General features: G+C 47.5%; 1 protein-coding gene across 8 annotated transcripts in view; it reads right to left on the minus strand.

The window, feature by feature from the left end:
* The window catches only part of ASTN2 (astrotactin 2), a 582,654-nt gene that overhangs the window by 446,357 nt on the left and 116,461 nt on the right, over positions 1 to 19,836 (minus strand). For all 8 annotated transcript variants that reach the window (XR_008312700.1, XR_008312701.1, XM_053281796.1 and 5 more), the window contains one exon: positions 8,882 to 9,069. Coding sequence is in view for 6 of the 8 variants with exons in the window: in XM_053281796.1 (XP_053137771.1) it covers positions 8,882 to 9,069 (188 nt within the window). In the remaining 2 variants the exon portion in view is untranslated. The remainder of the gene's footprint in view (positions 1 to 8,881; positions 9,070 to 19,836) is intronic.

Here is a 19,836-nt window from a genome sequence, read left to right on the forward strand (position 1 = left end):
GGGCAGCATGGGGAGCTGGACACTGCAAGAGGAACAAGCAAAATAACTCTAAATCCTTGGCGGTCAAGCCTGGTTCAGAACTTCAGCCGACTGCAGAAGACTGCTATCACTCAGTCCTTTTAAAAACAACACGGTAATATGAAGCATTCAGTGTTTTGTTCTTTGCTTCTGGCATAAGTTTGGATTATGAACCAAATGCATGCAAACAATATGCACACTGTGGCTCTCTCGGCTTTAATTCCATTATGGCTGAGTAGCAAATATGGGGTTTCCGCTTTTGGATTCCCCAAAGCTGCAAAGCGTAACTGCCAAAACAGTCCTCCAAAAGAGAGTATGATGGCGCAGCAGAACAGCAAAGGAGTCAGCTTGCTATGATGGGTTAAGTAGAAAGGGGGATGAGTTGGCCCCATGGCAGAGAAGTTACAGGAAAGAAAGTTGTTGGGAAAGCCAGTATTACTGGGGGCAGGCGGGGGGAGAAGAGATTGAACAGACATACCAAATAAGTAACCTATCAGGAAATGCCAATAGGGAAAGGTTCTTAGTGAGTAAGTGTCACTAAATTACATCAATATATTGGGTACCTGTGAAAGTCTCCATCAGAAACCATCTTGAAAAGTTAATTGATTGGAAGGCCCTCTGGAGTCAGGTTCAGTGCAGGTTTGGGGGGGAACGGAACCCACCAAGTGCATCCAATGGCACAGATCGCTCAAGTCAAAACAGCATCAAGAAAGGGGAGTTCACCTGGAGTCAGACAAGACTTCCTAGTTCCACTCTAGGGCAGAGATGGCCAACTAGTAGCCTGTGGAACAGATATGGCCCCCAGATAATGATCTGGTCCATTGGCAGATCTTCCCTGTTGTTGCATGGAGGAGAGCTGGTCTTGCGGTAGCAAGCATAAATTGTCACCCTTTGGTAAGCAGAGTCTCCCATTGGAATGGGAGACTAAATGTGTTGTCTGAGCACTGTAAGTTATTCCCGTAGGGCTGGTCTGGGGAAAGCACCTGCCTGCTTGCATGCAGAAGGTTCCAAATTCCACCCCCCACTCCCGGGCATCTCCAAGATAGGGCTGGCAGAGACTCCTGTCTGCAACCTTTGAGAAGCCGCTGCCCGTCTGGGTAGACAATCCTGAGCTAGATGGACCATTCCAATGGTCTGACTCTGTATAATGCAATTTCTTACGTTCTGTGTGGTTCATCAGATCAAGAGATTTTCTGCAATACAGAAGCAAGCACGAAAGCTTTAGGGAGGACACTTTTGCACTCCCTCAGAGCATTTCCGGAGTGGGATGAAGACTGCAGCCACAGAGAAGACAGATGAAGCAGCAAATTAGCCCATCTGAGGAGGAAACTGGGCAAAAGGAGAAGAGGGCACAGCAGACCCAGAATGTGATGAAGTAATCCTCCACCTCTCTCCTGGAACAAGGAGGTGGGGTTTTTTAACTCCTACGATTGGATCAATGCCCTGCTTGCCTAGTCACAAGGGAAAACCAGCAGAATACTCAAAGGGGAGGGGGATTTCACACTATGTTGCGGAGGGGAAGGGTGGGGGGTCAAAATGCCCATGTATCTATCAAGAGGAAAATTCTCCACAGCCCTGTTCCCTATTCCTGTCTGTTGCCCAGCTGCAATCTGTCCAGCAAAGGACAGGGGAGCATCAGGAAATGTTCCAAGAAATTCAGATAATTACCGATACCCAAAATTTGCGTCAATACATTAAGCACTTTCCAGCATTTTTTTCCAGGTTGCACTCTGCACAGCCATAGAGTTCAGTAGAGTGAAATGTTTAAGAGTCTACTTTATTCTTGACACGAAAGCTGGCAGAACCCACTCCAGTGACAAATCATCAAAACAATACCGGCAGTTAAAAATAAAGCAGCGGTGTCGGGAGAAAGAGGCTGGTATCAGTAAGAACTGGACTTAGCTGGCAGCCGGCTTGCTCACTTCTTAGAAGGGCAGCCAAGGAGGAGTCAGTGGGAGATCACACGTTGGCCTGTAGCAGCTGGCACAGGACAGGCAGGAGGATGTAGTGAACACAGATTTGCTCTTAAAGCAAATTTGCATCTAAAGGCGACTTGGGCTCCAGTTTTAGAATTACCCCTAGGGAAGAGAGTTTCATAACTGCGGAGCAACCACCAAGAACCCCTCTCTGCGTGTCCTTGTAAGCAAACCAAGCACTACAAAGAGCCAGCGTGGTGTAGTGGTTAGAGTGCTAGACTAGAACCAGGGAGACCCGAATTCAAATCCCCAATCAGCCATGAAACTTGCTGGGTGACTCTGGGCCAGTCACTTCTCTCTCAGCCTAACCTACTTCACAGGGTTGTTGTGAAAGAGAAACTCAAGTATGCAGTGCACCACTCTGGGCTCCTTGGAGGAAGAGCGGGATATAAATGTAATAATGACAAGAACAAGAACAAGAACAACACATTCTCAGAAGGCTTCACACCAATAACAGAGTCCCCGTCCATGCAAGGATCTCTACATCCTCCTTAGTGCAACTGCTAACTTGGCAAAGAGGCACCTTTTAACGTGGCGATTCACTTTATTTAGCAGGGGGAGAGTAACTGGCCCTATCCACCCCCAGCACAGTACTTCCAGTGACTGTTGCTGGTGTCTATCTTATGTTTCTTTTTAGATTATGAGCCCTTTGGGGACAGGGAGCCATCTTATTTGTTTATTTCTCTTTGTAAACCGCCCTGAGCCATTTTTGGAAGGGCTGTATAGAAATCAAATAAATAACAACAACAGCAGCAGCAGCAACTATGTACCCTCAATTCCAGAGACTGACGGGGAGATTTGTAAGGCACAGACTCAAGCCAGTTCACATACTGTGAGGCAACCTACAGCCACTTAAAGAGCATGAAGCACCTAAGGGGGTAAATGTATAGGGCGCAATAGGATCCGGAAGCAGACCTCCACCTACAGGCAGAGGGTGTGAGTGGCTAAGGGTGAAGGAGCAAAGAGAACTTGACACTCCTGATGACAACGGGCAATCAATCAACTAGCAGCATCTTTGATAACTGTTTCACAGGTAAACCAAGGAGATGCTCCAAGGACGAATCTATCAATGGCTACTAGTCTGGTGGCTATAGGCCAACTCCAGCCTCAGAGGAAAGAGGCCTCTACATACCAGCCGAAGGGGAGCAACAACAGGAGAGAGGGCATGCCCTCAGCTCCTGACTATGGGCTTCCCAGAGGCATCTGGTGGGCCACTGTGGGGAACAGGATGCTGGATGGGCCTTGGGCCAAATCCAGCAAGGTTGTTCTTATGTGATGAGAAGCTACCCGTGTGGTGGCCAACCAAAGACTGAGGGAGAGGTAACGAGTGTCCACTTCAGCAACAGGGGGAGATGGCTTCCTGCCTTTTTTCCTTGACAAATATTTATATACCACCTTTCAACCAAAGTTTCCAGAGCGGCTTAATGGTAAAACTTGGGCAACGTCCAGAACAGGGCAGCATGCAGGCACAAACTCTGTAGCATGATGAACAGAGAGCATGAAGAAGCAACACTACTCCCTTTAAGGTGCAGATAAACTTGGTGGTAGGACCCAAATCTGGCTGAATCTCTAGTGTGGGGAGTGCTTCAATAATAGCATTTCTGAGTGGACGAGGCAAACTGAATCCTCTACCTCGCCGGAGCTTTTTCCCTAAAGAAATGTTTTTCAAGACCAAGAGGTGCTGGGTTCAATCCCCCTTGGAAGAGGGGTATTCCACTATGGATTTGCGCCGGGGGTGGGGGGTGGATGTCTGCTCTTCCTCCCCACTTCTCCAATTGACCCAGTGCGATTTGAAAGGAAACACAATCCGAAAGTTCACTGTTTTCCCCCCTCACATTTCCCTACGTTTTATGTCAGAGATATCCTGCTCTCCTCCTCCTCGAATAATTGCTGCTTCTGTCTAGAGATCCTCACATATGCCAGCAGGCTATATGTGCATTCTAGAGCAAGCACAGATCTTCTCTGCAATCCTGCCCCTGGAGCAGTGGGGTGCTGGGAAGAAAGGGCAGGGGCGAGAGAAGCCCAAGTAAGATTAGCAGGGAGGGCCCAATTTCAGAAATTAAGCACACAGTAACCTGAGGCATTTAGAAGTGTCGCAACGGCAAATCCGTGCAATAAATCACCAAATTAAGAAAAATGCAAACTGAGCAAGTTAATACTCAGAATCAACATATTTGCATACGGTGCGTTAGAAGCATGATTTATTTTTGAGCATGGATTCCGAGTAGAGCTTTATCGCTGGTACGAGTCTGACTTACGACTGGCCTTGCTATGGGCTCGTGGACGAAGCACAGGTCGTGAGCAGAGCTCAGGCGGCAGGCCTCAGGTTCAATCCCTGAGAGCATCTCCAAGGAGGAGTGGGGGAGATCCTGGCCTGTCTGAAGCGCCACAGTGCCAGCAAGTGAAGACCAGTGATCTGCACTAGTTTTCCAGCAGGAGCCACTCAGGAAGGGGAGGGAGATACTTTAATGAGAACGCCATTTCCCACTGTGCTAACCTCTGCACAATCCTGCACTTTAAGAGAAATGAAGAGCTCTAGGAGAAAAGCACTGGGGAGGGCGACACTGCCCAGCACTCTGTGCACGTCTTCCAAGATGGCACACGGGCTCAACAACGCCCCAATTCCCTTCAACGAGTCCTATGCACAGCATCGTATGGTGAGAATTGTCATATCCACATAGTGCCAGGGGGAACTGTACTGTTCAGCTCTGGCCCAAGCTTCACTTAGGCCCAACCAACAATTAGATAGGGGTCTCACTTAGGACTGATGGGGACCGCCACTGGCCCCCAGGTCTTAAAATGGGACACCCCCGGTCAAGACATTACTGAGCCAGAAGGACCAATGACCTTGACTCTCAGTAAAGCAGCTTCCTAGGCAGGCATCTACAAATTCGCTTGCCAGAAACAAGGGCCCCCAATCCTCTGGTGAGCAGGACACCCAGCACCACACATGTCCTCCTCCTCAGAGGTCTAACAGGAGAAGGTTCCCACTGTTTCTCACTATCTCCATATCCCAATGCAAGTGACAGAAGGCCACTTCTCTCCTCTGAGGTGACCACAAGTAATGGCTGGCTACTGAGAGGTAAGGGCTGGCTGGCAAGTGAGATCCTATGTAAGCATGAGGATCTTTGGGTCATCCCTTTCCCCCCTAAGATTTCAATACAAACAAGCAATGCCAACTTTCTCGGTGGTTGTTGCCTAATTCAGGCATCAGGCAAGTTGGCTTTCGGAACCAAGCATCAGAAGTGCACCTGGATGAAGGAGCATGTTGAGAAATTGGCCCTTCCCACTGCCACCTGCTTCAACAGAGCCCACAGGGAACGCTCGGAGGAATTCTAAACCAGCCGCATCTCAAGCCAACCATATGAAAGGAAGCCCTTAGCAAGGATTTATAATGACCGGGAACGATAATTAAGCAGGGGAATCAGTGGAGCAGAGGGAAGGGAGGCATCGCATGTTTTGTTTAATTCAGCACTTTACAGGGGAAGAATAATTAGTGGTTTTAAATGTTTTGACACAAGCAGCCCAAATAATCATAATAAATCATATCAGGCATATGCCCAGAACCTTGAAGTGACAGATGACAAACCAAGCCGTGGCGGGTTGCTTCATCATGCAGGGGAAATCATTGAGTTAATGGAAGAATTATGGCTTCTGAAATCCACTCCACTTCTATTGTGGGGAAACATCCCAATTTATCAAAGCCAAATGAACATTAATTGCAGCAGCCTGGTAAATTTTCAAGCCGCTGTGACCTTCATTGAATTTTAATCCAAAACAGATAAGATTTACTTCCACACACAAGAGGAAACAACACAATTAAAACCCAAATGACAGCTACGATTATGGCGCCAGGGGAGGAGGTGGATGACAGCCGGCGTAATGACAAAAATATTGATTCCTTTGTATTTGACATTACAGGGTTTGGGGGTTTTTTAAGCAAATAAATAAGAATACAGATCTTTGCATATTCCTCCCGCGCTGACTCGCTTTCATGCAGAAGACAGATTTCAGATCTTCGAGCCAAGAGGAGAAGAGGTGGTGACAGTAATGGAGACGGAACTTCCTTTAAAAGTAGTAATTAATGTTACGTCTCATTGGGGAGCGATTAGGGGGGAAACGCTGCCAGAGAACAAAGCAAGTATTAATTTTGTTATTAAAGAAGATGCTCCTGGACTGAGGAATGTTGAGCTGCAGACGTTGGGACCCAGGAACAATTGCTTTGCTTCTCAAACATGGAGCCCTTAGCTTCACACTGGACCAGTATGTGAGTTTGTGTTCTCCTGCACCTATCAGAATCCAACCCTTGCTACTGAAGGGGACAGGTCTGTCAGTGGCTACTAGTCTTGACGGCTATAGGCTACCTCCAGGCTCAGAGGTAGGACCAGGTGCAAGGGAGCAATGGCAGGAGAGGTTTCATGCTTTCATTTCCTGGCGGTTGAGTTTCCCAAGGCAACTAGTGGGCCACTGAGGGGAACAGGATGTGGCACTAGATAGGTCTTGGGCCTGATCCAGCAGGGCTCTTCTTATGTCATTATGTAGAACAATAGGCCAGACCTGCTCAACTTAAGCCCTCCAGCTGTTTTTGGACTACAATGCCCATAATCCTCTCCCAGGAGAGGAGAGCTAGTCTTCTGGTAGCAAGCATGACTTGGCCCCTTAGTTAAGCAGGGTCTGCCCTGGTTGCATATGAATGGGAGACCTGATGTGTGAGCACTGGAAGAGATTCCCTTAGGGGATGGAGCCACTCTGGGAAGAACAGAAGGTTTCAAGTACCCTCCCTGGTTTCTCCAAGACAGGGCTGAGAGAGATTCCTGCCTGCAACCTTGGAGAAGCCACTGCCAGTCTGGGTAGACAATACTGAGCTAGATGGACCAATAGTCTGACTCAGTATATGGCAGCTACCTATGTTGCTAATCCCCAATCACAGTGGCCAACAGCCAGGGATTGTGGGAGTTGTAGGCCAACATCTGCAGGAGGGCTGGAGTTGAGCAGCCCTGCAATAGGCACTCTTTGCCTGTTCTGGTAGACGCCTTGTTTCCAGAGAGCCAGAATTTGTTCACTTGAAGTGGCTGTAGCTCAATGTTCGAGCTGCATCTGCTCTGCATGCACAGAGTTCAATCCCTGGCAGCATCTCCAGGTTGGGCTGGGCATGACTCTTGCCCGAAACCTTGGCAAGCTGCTGCCAGTCAATGCAGACAACCCTGAACAAGATGGACCAATCTACTCGGCAGAAGGCCGCTTCCTAAGTCCCTGTGCTGCCACCAGAACCATGAAACAGCAAATGGAAGTAACAAGGGAGGAGATCCTGCATTCGAAAAAGCTCCCCCCACCAACAGAGAGCGTGCACACTTCCAAGCCAAACGTACTGCAGACCACTTTCAACTCACCGCTATAATTCAACGCCAGGAAATACAATTCAGCCACGGCTGTTGAAGGAAGGAAGGGAGTAAAAGCCCCAGTCCCCATTGCAGTGTCTGCGCAAGCAGTACTGAGACACTTCATGGCCCAAGTTAATATGGAATAAATTACTGCTGCCTGGAAAGGTCATCACAAAGCTAATGAAGAGCATCTTGAGTCGGTCAATGGAGTTCAGACACCACCCACACCTCCCCTTTGCCTTCTCTCTGATCAGCACCACTCAGAGGCTACTATATTGGAACCCTCTCCACCCAAACCCAGAAAGTCTGCACAGCAACGGCTTGAAAGAGCAGTAACAAAGGAAAGCCTTGAAGTGATGGAGCGTCCATTCGTAGGACGCTGTAACAACGTATTTGTCTTTCAGAACAGTGGAAGCTGCTCTGCAGCAGACACCCGCTTGATGGGCAAGATCAAACTTTGAGAAAGTGTCGAGGCATCAGCTGTCCCATCGTCTCGTCTTTATCTGACTGCAGAGAGTGGGGGAAAGACACTCTCTTGACAGCACTGAAGTTTCCCGGGCGTATAGCTTAAGCTGTACCAGACAGCAAGAACAAAGGCTTGCTGAAGCCGTCCCGTTTGTCGTCTCGCATTCACCCCTGCCCTCGAGAGAACAGCCGTCCAGACTCCTCCAGGCCACATGTTGCTGCCCCTGAAGCAACTTCAAAAAGGCAATGTGGCCACACCACACTGCAAAGCGAGGGGCAGGATCCTGCCAACATCCAGCTGTAGAGCTTTAATACACTGCTATATTCAAGAACAATCCACCTTGCACAAGAACAGGGAAGTGTACTACAACTCCCATCATCCCTCACCACTGTACCTGAGGATGGTGGGAGCTGTAGTCCTAAAACAGCTGGAGGGCCAAATTTGTGTGCGTTTTATTTAAAGTATGTATATGCCGCCATTCTTCATAAATGAATGAGTGGCAGCTTACATTAAGAACTAAAGTAGGACAATCTTTAAAATCATAGAAGTGCAGGGTAAAAGAGTCATTAAAGCCCGGCAATCACACACAAAAATATATAAGTGAGGTGAAGGGAGGGGACAAGCCTAAGATCAAGAGGCAGCAGGTTCCAAAGATCCGGGGTCACCACTGAGAAGGCTTACCAACAATCCTGCTTCAGAAGGCGGTGGGACATACAGTAGAGCATCTGTACATGGCCAGGAAGAGCTATGCATGAGTAGGCAAGTCCTTGAGGTATCTTGGCCCTAAGCCTGTAGTGGTTAGGGGCTGGATCCTACAAGCCTGCAGCTGTGGAGTTGTTAAACACAGCAATGTTTCAGGGGGGAAACCCACTTTCTGCAAGACTATCCTCATCCTCACTTGCAGAAGGGGCTTAGGATGGGTGGGCCGATGGGGAGCGGGGAGAAGGGCCGCCTTTTCGCTGGCAGGCATCAGACTGGCATTCATGCCACACCACCTGGACAGCCACCCTGACTGGCAGAAGCGAGGAGACACCACTTACCATGACGGAGATGTGAAGAATATGCATCTGCTCCTCCACGATCTCGGAGGGCTCCTGCAGGGTCGGAGGCGTCACCCGAGAGAGTTGCTCGGTGCTCCCCATGGAAACGTGGAAGTAGAGGGTGCCGTTTTCTAGCCACTGCTGCTTCCAGTGCACCAAGGAAATGTCAGCCCCTGTTCCCGACATCTCTACAGGGCGAGAAAGAAGAAGTATCTGTGTTGGTGGTTTTCTCATGGCGAGCATCCTGCTAAGGTACTCATAAGTGCAAATCCCCCCGCATATTTATTACATTCCTATACCGCCTCTTCCAACATCTCATGGCCGTTTCCAAAACCAACAATAAAGCCAGAATTACAACCAAATCAAAACAGTTACAAAAATTTAATGCCAAACAATTAAAAAACAGCTTACAGCTGATCAAAGCTGTTCCCCCCACTGTTTACCTAAACTGTAAGCGTCTTGGGGATGCAGACCTATCTTATCTTTGTAGCTCTGTAGGGTGCCATGTGCAAAGTCATCATCAGTCAACAGTCAAGTCAACCATCAACCACCACCAACCACCACCAACCATCAAAATAATAATAGTTGTAACTACCCCGCAAACTGCGCCAGCATGATCCTCCCTTATAGTCAGGGAGAGGGACTAGAATCCGAAATAAAATAGCTTGCCTAACTCCACCATGAACCAGAGACTTCCCAGCTCATGTTCTTTGTTGCTATGCTGTTAGCTATCACAGTAACAGCATCCACATGTATGCCATATTCACAGGAACATCATCCAGTTCAACTCCAGCAACCAGGCGTCTCATTCTGAGAGCAAGGTAGGAGCCCTCCTCAGCATCCGCCAGAGACACCATTTTCAATACCATCATCACAGGAGGCGAGTCTTCCAGGAGGTCCAAATCACAACTTAAGAAGTGGAGTCCTGCTGTGTTTGCCGTCTTGGGAAAGTTACAAAAATTTAAATGAACCTAATCAACATTTGTATGCCACCTTTTGACTGTGCAACGTGCTTTGCATGTAGTAATCCAATGTTTACAGCAACCTATGTGCTTACATGTGTAGGAATTATTTAAAATCCCTATGCATTATCCCCATAATTATTCATTTCTTTATTACTTATTTATTATATACCGCCTGATATGTGTATTTCTACAAACTACGAATATTTAGTATTCTAGAATACTCAATAGAATATTTAGTATTCTCTAGGATGTTCTAGAATATTTTGTATTCTCTATATAAACAGAGCAAAAAACCATTAAAACCATTCCACAAAAAACAAATTAAAACCATTTCACAGAATAAAAACAATTAGATAAGCTTAAAATTAATTTTAATTAAAAAGCCTAAGAAAACAGTTATATCTTGAGGGTCTTTTTAAAAGCCATCAGAGATGAAGATGCTCTTATTTTGACAGGGAGCATATTCCAAAGCCCTGCGGCAGCACAGAGAAGGCCTGCTCTTGAGTTGCCAAATGAGCTGGTGGCAACCAAGATTGCTGCTGGACCACGGCTGGTTCACCCAAGGCCACCTGGAGAGCTGTCAGCAGGGGCAACATTTGAACCGACAAAGTTCTGGTTCTCCGCTCACTTTTTTAGCCACTATTAGGTAAAGCGTATTGTCAAGTTGATTTCAACTCCTGGCACCCACAGAGGCCTGTGGTTTTCTTTTGGTAGAATACAGGAGGGGTTTACCATTGCCTCCTCCCGCACAGTAGGAGATGATGCCTTTCAGCACCTTCCTATAGCGCTTCTGCCAGATATAGTATGAGTGGGGATTCGAACCGGCAACCTTCTGCTTGTTAGTCAAGCATTTCCCCACTGCGCCACTTAAGGTGGTTTACACTGGTTTAAATAATTTAAAATACTAGACTTGCAGTCTAACTGGCCACCCCTCAGGAACTTAACACATGCATCCCATTGCTAATAAGGGACAACAGAACTGACAAGCATATGGCCAGTACCAGAAGATAAACACCACCGACCTTACCTCAGCCACTAAGAGGGAGCCCAGACCGAGGCTCCTACTGTGACAGCTGAGTGGAGATCTGAAGCCTGGCTGACATGCCAACCATTATAAAGGTAAATTGTGCCGTCGAATCAGTATCGACTCCTGGCGATCACAGAGCCCTATGATTGTCTTTGGTAGAATACAGGAGGGGTTCACCATTCCTCCTCCCGTGCAATATGAGATGATGCCTTTCAGCATCTTCCTCTATCACTGCTGCCCAATATAGAAGTTTCCCATAGTCTGGGAAACATACCAGCAGGGATTCAAACCGGCAACCTCTTGCTCACTAGGCAAGTTATTTCCGCGCTGTGCCATTTGCCAACCATTATGGAACACTGCAAACTCTGAGAACAGCCCCTAGCTAACTGGGCCAAGTGACACCTTTCAAAGTGGTGATTGTCATGGTAAGCAATCTTCTCAATAGCCCAGCAGATGAAGAAAATGCTGTTCCAACACCCTTCTGACCCAACCCCCAACTTTCCCAGCATATGTTCCACTGTGATCTCACCAAGTGCTCAATGTATTCTAAAGACCACTTCACCCTTGTGCTCTGTTCTTCTGGGGGAAGGCGGCAAAAAGCAATCTGCTCAGCCCACCACGTGAGCGGGGCAGGGGGCGTGCAGTGTCAATAGCTAGTCTGAAGTCAGCAAAAAAGGGGCCTCCGAAACAGCTTCTGCATAATCTCCTCTTACTTCAACAAGGTTTGTTGTCCGTGGCTTCAGAATTAAGCATCTGCAGTATCAGCTGCTGAAAAACCGTACCCAGAGGCTACCAACGGCAGCATTTAAAATTCTGCTCAAGTCAAGAACCTGCGTCTCATCCCGCTCCGCAGACCAACCCCACCTCTCCCGAGCCCCAGCACCAATTCCCCAGCGAAAACCTCCCGCGACTCTGTCACGGGTTTAAGCTGGTGGAACAGAGGTGGACACGCAAAGCGGACCCTATCTAGGAAGTGAAACCTTTTGCGTGGGGCTTAACTTACCTGTCCATCAGGCTTATCTCTTCCCGCCGCATACCGCCCCCCCCCTCAAAAAAAACCCTCCTGTTCGACAGCTGACTGAATCCCTAGGCACCACCTCCCCCCTTGACGGACAAGGTTAAACCATTATTGCAGACTCCCTGACTCAGCGCTTTGCTAATTATTCTATCGACATATCCGAGACAGAGGCATTGCCACTTGAATCCCCAACGAGGACAGCCGGTGGCCCAGGGCACTCATTATCCACACAGCAACAAGGCGAGCCTGCCGTCATTTCTAATGGTCGGGTCGGAATACTCCAGGAGCGCTGAGAAATAAATCCAATGAAGCAATGCTTTTTTGTTGCTGTTTTTAAAGAAGCTCGGCATACTGGGGGCACAAGTCCTGCCTTAAAGCTGAGTCCCCTACCCTTGGAAGCTCCCTCCCTCGCACTAGATGCAAAGCAGATTCGGCAGAAGGAAGAACATTTAGGACAAACTGACCCCGACATCTGACGCACGCCTGGCCACCCACACTGGAGAGCCCCACCATGAATGCACACGTCTTCTACTTCTCAGGGGAAAACATTTGACGCACTTGACCCACACTTCGCCCAAGTCATTCTGCAAGCCACAATGTACCTTTCTAGGTTGTTAGGTCAATGACCGTAAATAAAGATTGACTTGACTTGTACCTTTCTAGGAAAGAAGTATTTTTTCTATTCACACTAGGATTGCCACTTGATTAAAACCACCTTAGAAGACTGAGTCATCACATTTGCATAGGTGCAAGAACAGTCATTGTTGAGTAACACCTGAGCATGCACGCTTGGTTTCTAGGTGATGTGCACATGCGTCCTAGCATTACATTTAAAGTGACATTCCCCAAAGAAGGGAGAAATTGTCTTACAGTGGGGCTTACCCCACACAACTTTTATATGTACCAGTCAAAGAAATCTTTTTTTAAAAACCTACTGCCCCATTCAGGACACCTTTCTAACCCAAAGTGTTATTGCTGATTAAGCATTGCAGCCCTAATTTAAATAGTATTTTTCTTCAGTATGGCCCACTAACATTGATTGATTGATTGATTGATTAACTGAGTGAGTGAGTGAGTGCCATCAAGTCGGTGTCGACTCTTAGCGACCACATAGATAGATTCTCTCCAGGATGATCTGTCTTCAACTTGGCCTTTAAGGTCTCTCAATGGTGCATTCATTGCTGTGCTGATGTTAATGCTAACTTGGCAAAGAGGCATCTTTTAATGTGGTGATTCTCTTTATTTAGCAGGGGGGGAGTAACTGGCCCTCTCCACCCCCAGCACAGGACCTCCCGTGACGGTTGCTGGTGTCTGTCTTGTGTTTCTTTTTAGATTGTGAGCCCTTTGGGGACAGGGATCCATCTTATTTATTTATTATTTCTCTGTGTAAACCTCCCTGAGCCTTCTCCCTGGAAGAGCGGTATAGAAATCGAATGAAGAAGAAGGGAAAAGAGGAAGGGAGAAGAGGGAGAAAAAGAAGGAAGAAGAGGAAGAGGAAGAAGAGGGAGAAGAAGAAGAGGAAGAGGAAGAAGAAGAATGCCACTAACATTAGGGACATAGAAAGCTGTCTCATACTGAGTCAGACCACTGGTCCATCCAGCTCAGTACTGACTACACTGACTGGCAGCAGCTCTCCAAAGTTTCAGGCAGGGGTCTTTCTCAGCCCTACCTGGAGATGTTGCCAGGCAGTGAACCTCAGACCTTCTGCATGCAAACAGGCAGATGCTCTTCCATGGAGAGAAGACCCCATATCTTACCGCATTCCCATGTCGTTGCCTATACAAATGCAAACCAAGGAGGACCTGGCTGAGCCAAGGTGACATTTCATACTTGCTACTACAAGACCAGCTCTCCTCCCTGAGGAAAGTACAATGCTTACTGCTATTATAATCATTTTATTCTCTCTTTTAAAAAAATGAGTATAATAGGTATCAAGCAAAGCAACACAATGCAAAAAAAAAAAAAAAAGCTGATTGTGCCAGCCACGTAGGTACATTTAGAATTTGCCAATATCCATTTCTCTCTCTCTCCTCCCGAAATCTCTCCTGCACACCCACTTCTTCTGCAAAGCATTTCCTACCGACTCGAACACTTCAACACCAGACTCTCCTTCACATCGTTCTGACTTTCCTTTGTCACCTCCCACTCAATCTCCACACACACACACACACCCCACACACACATACCCTGTTTTGTGCGATTAATATAGACGCAAGGCCCTCTGGGCAAGGACTGCATTAGTGCTGCTTTCTGTACTGCGTCGAGGACGCAAGCGATGCTAAACAAACATTAAATATTAATATTGATCGTGGTAGAAGGGAGGCTCCAGTCTTGTGTGCCAATGATGTGAAACCATCCAGCACTTGCAGATCAGAAGCCAGTCGCTGCACCTATTACATGAAGAGGGGGAAGAACTGGCCAGGCCGTGCTTTCTCACAGCAGCAGGGCAGACTATACGAAAGCAGCAGCCGCCCCCAAGATTGTAACCAAAGCCCCGCTGGAACCAAAAGACCATCTAGCCCGGAGTCCTCTCCCCTCACACCAGCCAACCAGACGCTTCCACCAGCATCTCAATAGCCTCACGACTAGGAACACAGGAGGCTGCCTTCAGACCGAGCCAGGCCCTTGGTCCATCTAGCTCAGTAACGTCTGCACTGACTGGCAGCAGCTCTCCAAGGTTCCAGACAGGGGTCTTCCCCAGCCCTACTTACAGGTTCTGCCAGGGAATGAATCTGGGACCTTGCGCATGCAAAGCAGATGCTCTGCCACTGAGCTACAGAGCCATCCAGTCTTCCCTGTAACACAGATTCCCAGATGTTGACGACTACAGCTCCCATAATCCCTAGCCAAAGGCCACTGGCGCTGAGAGGAGAGCTGGTCTGGTGGTAGCAAGCATGACGTGTCCCCTTAGCTAAGCAGGATCCGCCCTGGTTGCATTTGAATGGGAGACCAGAATTGTGAGCACTGTAAGCTATTCCCCTCAGGGATGGAGCCGCTCTGGGAAGAGCAGAAGGTCCCAAGTTCCCTCCCTGGCAGCATCTCCAAGATAGGGCTGAGAGAGATTCCTGCCTGCAGCCTTGGAGAAGCCGCTACCAGTCTGTGTAGACAATTCTGAGCTAGATAGACCAAGGGTCTGACTCAGTATATGGCAGCTTCCTATGTTCCTATGGGGATGCTAGGAGTTGAAATGAACCACTTCTAGGAATCCCTGTTTCAGAGAACACTGGTCCCATCCCTATTGCCTTTCCCCGCAACAGGTATTCAGAGATATACTGCCTCTGTACATAGAGGCTCCCTTTAGCTAGCACTGCTAATATAACCACTAATAAACCTACCCTCCCTCGATTTGTCTAATTCCCCTGTAAAACCATCTAGGCCCATGACCAACATACTATCTCCTGGCAGTTAATTCTATTAACTGTGTGGCACATGGAGAAAAGCAACCTGATGGGAAACAACAGCAGCTATGTTTGACCCTGTCCTTTCCCCTCTTTAAACAGCAGCATAGGCCATTAAGAAGAAGAAAGCTCCAGCTTCTGAGCTATTTCCTTTATTAAGATAGACGAATGGCATGATGGTTATCTTTCACTCTTACGGATAAGATACATTGAAGGATTTCCATCTCTTTTTGACAAAAAGGTTATTTCTTCAGGGACAAGAAAACCAAGACAATGGTCTTGAGAGATGAAATGTGCGTAAGAGATAATTCCACAAGTGAGGCCCTAACCTATTTCAGGATGGCGCTTGTGGAGAGGGCTCCCTACATCTGTGAAGCACACCTTTACGATCAATGCAAGCACTACTCCGATTTGCCAGAGTTCAGGCTGGAAAGAAGATTCTTCCCACATTCAGCGGCCCAGAGGCATAAGTTTTGGGCCGTATACAAGTGTTAAATAAATAAAAATAAATGAACTAACAATTTCTAATGCTAAAGTTCTGCCATTGGTACATTGAAGAATCGCGAAATCTGGACCAGAATGAGATCGTTGAGCTAGTTTTAAACTAACCTTTAAATGCTCCTGTTTTACAGCTCCCCCAGAGGGTACCAGACCCATAATTCACAACACAGCCATAACGAGGACTCATGCTTGCCAACGCCACATTCTAGTGATTGCTGATTGGATTCAGGCAAGGAATTGAGATGATTCAAGGTTCCAAGAACTTCGACTGTGTCTGTTGGCCAACTGTTGAACCAGGTGATCCAATTGGTTTCCCTGCCCTTCCCCATTAACCAAGTACTACTTGTCAGAAATGAAAACCCACAGGCCATGGACACCAGAAGGGAGTCCTGTCCCCAACCTTAACAGTCCCGACTCAAATCCCAATGGGGGAAAAGCAAGCAAATCCCTACCACCAACAGCAGCTGAAGTGCAGGCCCGGCCACATCAGCGAGGAAGAACCTGGCAATAAGGAGGCACAGGAACCCAAACTCTCAGAGATGCCCCTCCTTTGAGCCAGGCTCACCCAAGGACTCAGACCCAGATATACCAGAAGCCTCTTGGGGCTGCTCCTTCATCCTTTCTCTGCAGCAAAGGGATGGAGCCTGAGGAGATCATTAGGGCCAAGACATATACCAGCGCTTAGCTGGAGCTGCCGTTTGCTCTCTTGGAATTGTCCAAGGTTCTGAATATCTTGCCTTGTCAGCCCCCAGAGGAGACCCAAGCCAGTATTCTTCAAGGTGCCTGGACTTTTGCTCAACCCTATACGAAACAGTTCCAGCAAGAGGTAGAGGAGTTTGATAGTGGGTCCAGTCTATCTCTGTAGACAACAAGACAGATTTTTATCATTTTTCTTTTGAAAAAAACATGCATTTATGTTAGTTCCAGTGCTGGGGAAACAATCTATAACCTTCTGCGGTGCAACACTGAGCAAGCACCAAAGAGACCTTACACGGCACAAATAAAAGAAAAAAAAACTTTTATGAGCCATCTAAGAGGGAGCGTAACCAACACTTGTATTTTTGAAAGGGTAGAGGGGTGAGAACGGAACACACTACCATGGGAATTAATACAAAATAGTCATGTACAACTTTCAAGTTGAAGTTGCCAGAAAAACCCTTGATCTAAACCTCAAAAGCAATTACAATGCTGCTGGGTATCTGGGACTCCATGTAACCTGTGAAGCAACAGACAATAAATAATACCTTGGTTAATAATATGAAAATATCCACCTTGCTGTTTTCTTAAAGCCAATGTCTATCTTTGGTAGCTGAAGGGAGAAATCCAAAGATCTGCTGACAATCTATATACTGGAGAAATCGAGCCGCTCATATGTCAGGAGGTGGGACCTCTTCGTTAAGCGTTCTCCTAAATCTGAAACAGGTTCAAAACATTTTTGCATGGAGCCTGTCTCCAGGTGGTCATGGTAGCCTCTTCCCTGCTTTGGGGGCCCTAAGGAGGAGACTAGCAGCCATGTGGCTTATTGTGCATATGTGGCTGAAGGTCTGGATTTTGCTCTTGAAAGAGTATGAAGTGATGACACTACCCATAGTATCTGCAAGTAAGACAAAGGGCTACAGAGCTCCCCACTATATTTATTTAGTGGCTACTAATGGCGCAGCGGGGAAATGACTTGACTAGCAAGCCAGAGGTTGCCGGTTCAAATCCCCACTGGTATGTTTCCCAGACTATGGGGAACACCTATATCGGGCAGCAGCGATATAGGAAGATGCTGAAAGGCATCATCTCATACTGCGCAGGAGGAGGCAATGGTAAACTCCTCCTGTATTCTAACAAAGACATGGGAACATAGGAAACTGCCATATACTGAGTCAGACCATAGGTCCATCTAGCTCAGTATTGTCTTCACAGACTGGCAGTGGCTTCTCCAAGGTTGCAGGCAGGAATCTCTCTCAGCCCTATCTTGGAGAAGCCAGGGAGGGAACTTGAAACCTTCTGCTCTTCCCAGAGTGGCTTCATCCCCTGAGGGAATATCTTGCAGTGCTCACACATCAAGTCTCCCATTCAGATGCAACCAGGGCAGACCCTGCTTAGCTATGGGGACAAGTCATGCTTGCTTCCACAAGACCAGCTCTCCTCTCTGTGGTCGCCACGAGTCGACACCGACTCGACGGCACACTTTACATGAGGCAGCCTCCCTACGTCTTCCCAGTCCTTGGCTCCTCCACTTGAATGGCGCCCACCATGAAGTCCTTAGACCATGCGTGCTGAGGCTTGTTGCCAGAATCTGAGGCCTACTTATAAACTGCAATGGAGGTGATAGAGCTTTATGAACCCAACTACTTCCCAGTGTCTTCTTCAGCGTGGGCTCACATGATGAAATATCGCCTATGAGGGGTGGGGGTGGTGACACATTCCTACACATGAACGTATCAAAAAAAAAAGAGAATTCAAGACAATTTTCCCCAGCATGCTAGCTTTTTATGTGAAGGATATTTTTTAATCCATTACCTTCCAATTATGCAAGTCCCATGTGCAGTCTTGAAGTAATACAAGCCCAATGCACAACTTACCACCTCATCTGCTGTGTGTGGAAACTAAGCCTAAACAGACCATCTCCATTTTATTACATGCACACTCCCCTCCACCAAGACCCAAGACCCTTCACTCACAAGACGCCAACCAGACAGTCCGGGTCAGGATTCACACTCCTGCCCAGTCAGAGTACAACCACTAGATCACACTGATTTTCAGCATGAGCATCTGGGACTACATAACACAAAGCAAACTTGGGAAAGAAAATTAAGTTAAGGAGACTGGATTGTATTGGCTTTTGGGCAAATGCAAGGGCAGACTTTATACCACTGACTTCTTTAGAGCCTTTTAAAATACTGGTTTTTGAGAATACAGTACTCTAAGGTTGGTTATTGGATCCGTCACAAAGAGTGTCCATTGGCCAAATATTGCTCAACTATTCCAAACCTTGCTTTACTAAAACTAACAGAGTCAAACACACTAATTACAAAAGCCCAGTTAGATGTTACGTAATGAATCTCATTCTAAGCTACAGTAATCAATTGCTATAGCTAATGATGTGATGCAAATATAAATGTGAACAATATTCAAAAGACTGAACAGTTCTTGGCTTTCATCCTAGAACCTCAGGCATAACCTCATTACAGATTTTGTTTAAAAATCAAATAAAATTGCTCATGAGCACACAGACACAGAGCATAGCTTTTTACACGAGGTTACGGCAGCTACTGGGCAGGCAGGTGGGTGTCTGTACCTAAAGGGAGAGTTAGTGAGCACATTCATAAACTCCGGTAGTGCCTCACTCCTGCTTTCATTCCCAGATGCCACCATGATGCGGGCTACCACCTACGCCAACATACTGCAAGCTTCAGAAAGGTGTCTGGCACCAGTTGACTGCAGAAGGAAGTCTGGCCTTCTTTCAACACAACCATCGACCAAGTGCAGCACCAGGCATAGTGGAATGGTAGTAGTGTGATCCAAGTATCTCGACAAAATGCAAACATGTATGACTGTTCATTATTTCCCGCCCTGTGCCAAGAACTCTGGGGGCAGGTTATCATCTCCTCTTCCTGCCCCTGGAACTGTGCCAAAAAACTGTAACTCAGTGCAAGAGCATCTACTTTGTATGCAGGAGGTGGTGGTCAATCCCTTCCGCAGGTGGGAGATTTGTGTGCCTTGTCCCTCACTGGAAGTCAAAGGCTTCTCCCTCTGTCAATTCCACCCAACCACCTTCATCATCTGCACTCTGCCCCTTAAACAAGTTTGTGCACCATTCACATACTACTAGCCTGGATGGCTTTAAAAGGGGCTTAGACCAAGCCATGGAGGAGAGGTCTATCAATGGCTACAGGCCACCGCCAGGCTCAGAGGCATGATGCTGCTCAAAAGCCATGTCAGGGGAGCCATGGCAGGAAAGGGGGCAAGCCCTCACCCCCCGCCTGTCGGCTTCTCGGAGGCATCTGATGGGCCACTGAATGCAACAGGATGTTGGACTAGATGGGCTTTGGGCC

The sequence above is a fragment of the Hemicordylus capensis genome, chromosome 17 (assembly GCF_027244095.1).
Source record: "Hemicordylus capensis ecotype Gifberg chromosome 17, rHemCap1.1.pri, whole genome shotgun sequence".
In the NCBI taxonomy this organism is placed as follows: domain Eukaryota; kingdom Metazoa; phylum Chordata; class Lepidosauria; order Squamata; family Cordylidae; genus Hemicordylus; species Hemicordylus capensis.